General features: G+C 50.2%; 1 protein-coding gene across 1 annotated transcript; it reads left to right on the top strand.

Annotated features, from left to right (window-relative positions):
• The first annotated feature begins 2109 nt into the window (after positions 1–2109).
• On the top strand, positions 2110–4224 carry olig1 (oligodendrocyte transcription factor 1). The gene has a single exon (XM_031578739.2). It carries the CDS (start codon positions 2728–2730, stop codon positions 3481–3483), a length of 756 nt encoding a protein of 251 aa, XP_031434599.1. The 5' UTR covers positions 2110–2727; the 3' UTR covers positions 3484–4224.
• The last annotated feature ends 2071 nt before the right edge of the window (positions 4225–6295 follow it).

Raw genomic sequence — 6295 nt, 5'->3', positions numbered from 1 at the left:
GGGTGATTTAGAGCTCCAGGTGCAGTCCCAGGGACCCTGTCCTGGCTAGCCGGCTTGGCCCAGATGGAGTGCACTCAGCCCCCCACAAAGGCAGCCCTCTTCCCCCCGCGTGGATCCACCGGTGGCCCCGCACTGCTCAGGGCCCATCAAAAGCCTGGCGGAGGCTGGGGCTCGCGCTGCTGTCCAGGGGAGGCGGATGCGCATGCCGCTGTAAAAATGCCTTTCCATTGAGCCTGCGAAAGCTGGAGGGAGGAAGGGAGAGAGGAGGAGGGAGGGTTGTTTTTCGGGTGGACACCAGGTTCTTTCTTCCTTTTCTTTCTCATTCCCTCCCTCTCTGCCCATGTCTCTCTCTCTCTCTTTCACTCTCTCTCTCTCTCTCTCTCTCTCTCTCGCTCCCCCTCTGCCTCTCTGTGTCCGTGCAGGTGTCCCTTTTTGCCCCCTCTTTTTTTTTTCTCTCACGCCTTTCTTCCTCTCTGTCTGGCTTTTCACAGGCATGAAGACACACACTCGCTCACAAACACGAGCACAAACACACCGTTGAAAAATGCCACAGCCTTTTCTGTTTCTAATCCATCACTTGTGAGCTTTATCAGCTCAATGCTAGGGTAGGATGGGGGACAACTCTCTCTCACAGACACACACACACACACACACACACACAGAGACACACAAACGCACACCCGACACACATACAAATGCGCACACACAAATACACAGATGCACGGAAACAGACACGAACACGTAGACACACACTCTGTGTGTATGGCAATTGTTCTAACCTAAATGAAAAGTTAATTTGTTTGTTTGGCAAGTATTAAGTTGAAATCTAGACCTAAGGTTACTGGCATGAAAAAAAAGAAGAATAGTAGCAAAACACCGGCAGAACCTGATGCTTGTGTGTGTGTGTGTGTGTGTGTGTGTGTGTGTGTGAATGTGTGTCTGTGTGTGTGTGTGTTCATTCAGAGTCTGTAATCCAGACCGGAAGGTGCCACAAGCAGATCCCCCTGCTCCCAGGGCAGAGGAGCAAAACGTACACACAGGCCGAGTCTTCTCCTCCACCTCCTGCTCTGATCAGGAACAAACATGCTGTCTGTTTGTGTCCCCTCTCATCCCCTAGCCTGCTTCCTGTCGCACGTTCAGGCCACCGTGCATAAAGAGGGCTGGTGTGAAAGGAGAGTTAAAGAGAAGGAGCAATAGAGAGAGAAAAGAGAGTTAAAGAGAACGAGGGATGCAGAGAGAAAAGAAAGAGAAACTCATTTCCACTCTTCCTCCCCCAGTCCCTCCCTTTTTTGGTGAATGTGTGTCTGTGTGTCTCTGTGCATGTGTGTGTGTGTGTGTTCCATGAATGGGACATCTGAGGCTTTGTGTAGCGATGGCGGCTCACCTGTGCTAAAAGTCAATCCCTCCTTTCACTCCGCTCCTGGAACCGAGCCCAGGCCACTCCACACCACTCTTCTGGGGGGTGGGAGGGGTGGGAGTGTGTGTGTGTGTGTGTGTGTGTGTGTGTGTGTGTGTGTGTGGGGGGGCAGGCAAAAGAGCAACAATTACAAACAACAAACAACAACAAACACACAAACACCTCTCAGCACCTCCTCAGCCATTCACTCCAAGCCAAAGCCCTCTCAATGGGACCCAGTCTTCACGACCGTCTTTCTGCTCACCCCTTCATTACCTAAATGAGTTTACACTGAGGAGGAGGAGGGCGTTAGGGGGTGGGGAGGCAGGAGGTGTAATTAATGATGAATCAGAACAGAGGGCCTTATTAGAGTGAAAAAGAAAGCACTTATTGACATCACTCAGAGAGACCTTGCATGCTGGATTTGTGTACGATACAAATGAAAGAGATTGGTTACTTCAGTCAGACGGGTTTGAAATACAGTAAAAAGGAACACGTGATAAGTCAGTACCCTACAGATACAGACGTGATGAAATTCCCAGCATACAGAGAATGAGAGAAAATGAAAGGGTGCTAGAGATAGAGAAGGTCTGCGGAGAATGAGCTTCACAGTGTGTCTTAGTATGTGTGTGAGCAAGCTTGAGTAATTAGCAGGAAGGAGGAGTCAGAACTGAGCTAATTATCAAATGTGTGTGTGTGTGTGTGAGGGGTGAGAGGGGGGTGTTGTTGTGTGTGCATGTGAGACAGAGGGCAAAAGAGAGGGAGTCGTTTAACTCATGTCCTTCACTCTTCATCTCTCATTCTCTCCATCCAGCCAGAGGTGGTGAGTAGCACAGATACACGGCCTGACTGAATATGGTCAGCAGGGACAGGAGTCATTGACTCAAAAGGATACGGACTGCAGGTGGCATTGCTTTGATTCGGCTTTGATTGGTTTTGTTTTCGCTCTGATGTTCCTGCTGGAAAGTTCTTCGGGGGCACCAGAACTTGGAAAGTGTTCACTCCACGTCCACAGTGGTTGGGTCCTCCATTCATTCTGAGAGAAGAAGGAGATCCAGTCCAGCCAGGTCCCTATGAAGATAATCAGCGGGAGGCATAACTTCCGTGGGGTTGTGTGTGAGCCTGTGGACCAGCTTGGCTGCATTTTCTCACGTCTGTGTAGGACACCCACACACTATTTTGTCTGATTCTGGATCTTTTCAAATACACTTGTGGACACACTTTGACCAGCAACAGACAGACATTGTTTTGTTTTGTTTTGTTTTTTTCTTGGACACACTTGAAGTTGGGACATCTGAAGGACAGTCAGCCTGTAATAAGAGAGAACCAGCATGAGTGTGCCCATCCCCAGCAGAAGAGAACGAGAGGCCTCCCTGCTGCAGCCAATGCCCAGGTCGGTGAGGGCGTTAGGGGCAGGGACCGCAGGAGGATGCCCTGGCCTGGGGCTCCTGCAGGGGGTGCGCGGGGCAGGGAAAGCCCTGCGTGAGCTGAGCGTGGAGGAGCAGCAGGAGCTGCGGAGGAAGATCAACAGTCGCGAGAGGAAGCGCATGCAGGACCTCAATGTGGCCATGGATGCTCTTAGAGAGGTGATGGTGCCCTACTCGTCCTCGTCCTCCGCCTCGGCCTCCGGGGGCGGGCAGCACCAGCAGCTGCAGCAGCACCCCTACCTGACGGGCGCTCAGGCCCCCGGGGCGACCCAGGCCGGCCGCCGGCTCTCCAAGATCTCCACGCTGGTGCTGGCGCGGAACTACATCCTGCTGCTGGCCTCCTCGCTGCAGGAGATGCGCCGGCTGCTGGGCGAGCTGAGCATGGGGGTGAGCGGGGGCATGCCGCGCCTGCTCCTCGCGGGCGGGTGGCCGCTGCTCGCCGCCGGCGCCCCCACCAGCCAGCTCCTGCTCACCCCGGAGTCGCTCTTGGCCCCCTCCTCCAAATGCCCCCTCCTGACCCCGGCTCCTCTGCCGCAGGAGGAAGTGGCGGTGTGGGGCTCGAGCGGCGGAGCGGTGGCCGGCGGTCCCCTCTGCCCCTGTGGGGTGTGTAGGGTGCCAAGGATGGTCCACTCCACGCCGGGTCCGCGGTTTCCAAAGTGAGCCGGGACTCCAACGTGGCCCTGGTGCCTCTGGCCCGTGCCGATCTTATGGGACACTTTCATTGCTGAACTGAAGGTACACTGAACGCCTAAGCTGCATAACACGCCACATTGTCACGATTTCACCGTTTGGCATTAGACGTCACGTGAGGTGGTGCCCACTGGTAAATGCTCTAACTTAAATGCTTTGTTTTCTTTGTGTCATTTCTCTTTGCCTAAAGGCATATTTTGGCATGATATTCTTTAGTAATCAACACATTTGTGTTGATTGTATTCTAACATCCAACATCACTTTTAACTGCCCCTTAAATAAAATAAATATATTTACAGAAAGCTCTTTGTGTGTTTAGGGGTAAGATTGTGTGATCTCTGTGTTGTATATACCACCTTATGATACCTGTGTTGTATGATACGTCTATAGGTAAAGCTGGCTTTTAAACTTTTGTCAACAACAATGGAAAAAAAGTGTGTGTGTGCGTGTGTGTGTGTGCGCATGTGCGCGCATGTGTGTGTGTGTGTGTGTGTGTGTATTCGTGTTGCTCTGTGTGACAGCATGTCAGCAGGTTGTTTCACCCTCTCATCTGCCCCTGCTTTGTTGTTTTGTCCCCCTCTGAGTGTGTAAGGCGTGAGGGATTGAAATAATTGCTCGCACACCCACCCCTCTGAACTACAAGAGCTTGGAGAAAGAGAGAAGGAGAGAAAGAGAGTGTGTCCACCGGTGAAACTCTCTTATTCCCCCCCATTTTCCTTCGTCTTTCACCCCCCCACACCCCCCCGCCCCATCTCCTCCCCTATTCAGCACCCAAACAAGGCAGAGATCAAACCATCTCCCTGTAATTACGTCCCTTTGATTCCTATCCTCCCCGCCTCTCCTCTGCGCTCCTACGACCGTCCTTGTGATCGCGCTCTTCATCCCCGAGCTTGGCCCAGCGGAATAGGGCGGCTTGTAAGGGCTGGCTTGGAGGTGCTCATTACACTCGCAGCACAATACGCTCAAATGCCCAGAAAATGTGTTTCCCTCAATGGAGTTCAACACAACGCCACAGCTTACACCTCTCATTCTCTCCACTCTCTCTCTCCCTCTCTGTGCACACGCGCACACACACACACACGCACACGCACACGCACACGCACACACACACACACGCACACACACACACCCACACACACACACACACACACACACACACACACACACACACACACACACACACACACACAGACACAGACAACTCAGTTCAACTCAAAATCAGCTTTATCAGTATGACTATACATGCTACATGTATTATCAAAAGACTGCCACATCAGCACATGTGGTAATTAGACTGTTTGTCATTTAACGCTAAGCCTTTAAGGTGCTGCGCCCCTGTCCAGCAGAAAACCCTTCTTTTCATACAGAGAAAGGGTGGGGAGCGAGAGAAGAAAGGGAGTGGTGGGATGGATATAAGTAAGGGAGGATAGAGGCTTGTGAAGGAGAGAGGAGGCAATCCCATGCCCAGATTGGGGGCCACGTGAATGATAATACCAATCATAATAGTAATAATAATAACAGTGATAAAATACTCTAAATAATTGCCTGGCCTAAGTAAGGGATTAGCAGGGTGAGTGAATGGAGACCGGCCTGTGAAAGGGAGAGAATCTGTTACCCATCGCGGGGTACAAAGGGAGAGGTAGGTGCTATTAAGTGAGATTAAGCCTAATAGGCCCTGATTTTCTTACAAGGATAAGAAGCAGGAGGGAGGGAATGGTGGGGGCCAAAGGAGAGAAAAGGGGGGAAGGATGGGATGAGAGATGGATGGAGGGAGTGAGAGATCAAAGTGAGACACTCCAACCTAAAAAAAGCTCTCTGCTTTGGATTTACATATAGCTGTTTCATACGTCCTGCCACGTCTTAAAAAGGATTACCTAGCTCATTTGACTTCTCCCACATTCTCTCTCTGTGTCCTCCACCTTCTCCACTCGCTCTGTGTCTCTCGCTGGCTCATCTTTTTATGACAGACCAGACCAGACCAGATTTTACAGCTCTTCTCCTTCTCCTTCTGGGCTTACACTGGACTGTGTATTGTCTCCTGAGTATCAATTCTTTTACCTTTTTTTTCTCTTGGTCCAGTGCTGATCCATTCTCTTTGTCTTTCTCCCTCCTTTCACCCGTGATTTGTTGGCTGTATTGTTGGAGGATGCAGACTCCTGCTGTTCTATTGTGCGTATGCTTAAACACATTCCCCTTACAGTCTTCAGTGGGCTTGTATGTAGCTGGGTTTCAGTTCACACTCAGTTATGTTCACACTCATAGTTACGTTCACACTCATAGTGATGTTCACACTCATAGTCATGTCTCGTGCTCTTATCATAGTGTTTGTGCATCTCTGGAGGGAACTGGACTGTAAAACAAAAAGCAACTGTGAAATTTGCTGTGGCCCCAGTTTGATACGCCAAATTCGTACTGACACAACATATTTATTGATCAACGAATCAGTAATGAATTGTTATTGTTGGGGTTAGGATAACAGGTAATATGACGAGCCATGTTTGTGTGTGTACCGAAAGTACAATTTCAAAGTCTCGACAGAGGTTCCTGCAAAGACCTCTTCCTCCAAACTTTCCTTGGTTGATTAGTTTGCTAAAAATGCATAAAAGCGAAACATCATTTGGACTCTGTGACAGTGTGTTGTTTTCATTCAATCCAGTGTGAACAGTCCAGTGTTAACAGAGGCAAAGACGTATGTGGGGTATTATGCAACGTACTTGCATTATTAACACTAGTCCAACCTAATCATATACTAGTCTTATTTACTTTGCAGTCTATAATTGAA

Source organism: Clupea harengus, chromosome 2 (genome assembly GCF_900700415.2).
Source record: "Clupea harengus chromosome 2, Ch_v2.0.2, whole genome shotgun sequence".
NCBI lineage: Eukaryota > Metazoa > Chordata > Actinopteri > Clupeiformes > Clupeidae > Clupea > Clupea harengus.
The sequence above is the reverse complement of the archived record's forward strand: the minus strand, read 5'-3'. Positions and strand labels throughout refer to the sequence as shown.

What these genes read in the sequence shown, in the direction of transcription:
- olig1 (XM_031578739.2), top strand. Translation starts at nt 2,728, where the DNA reads ATGAGTGTGCCCATCCCCAGCAGAAGAGAACGAGAGGCCTCCCTGCTG.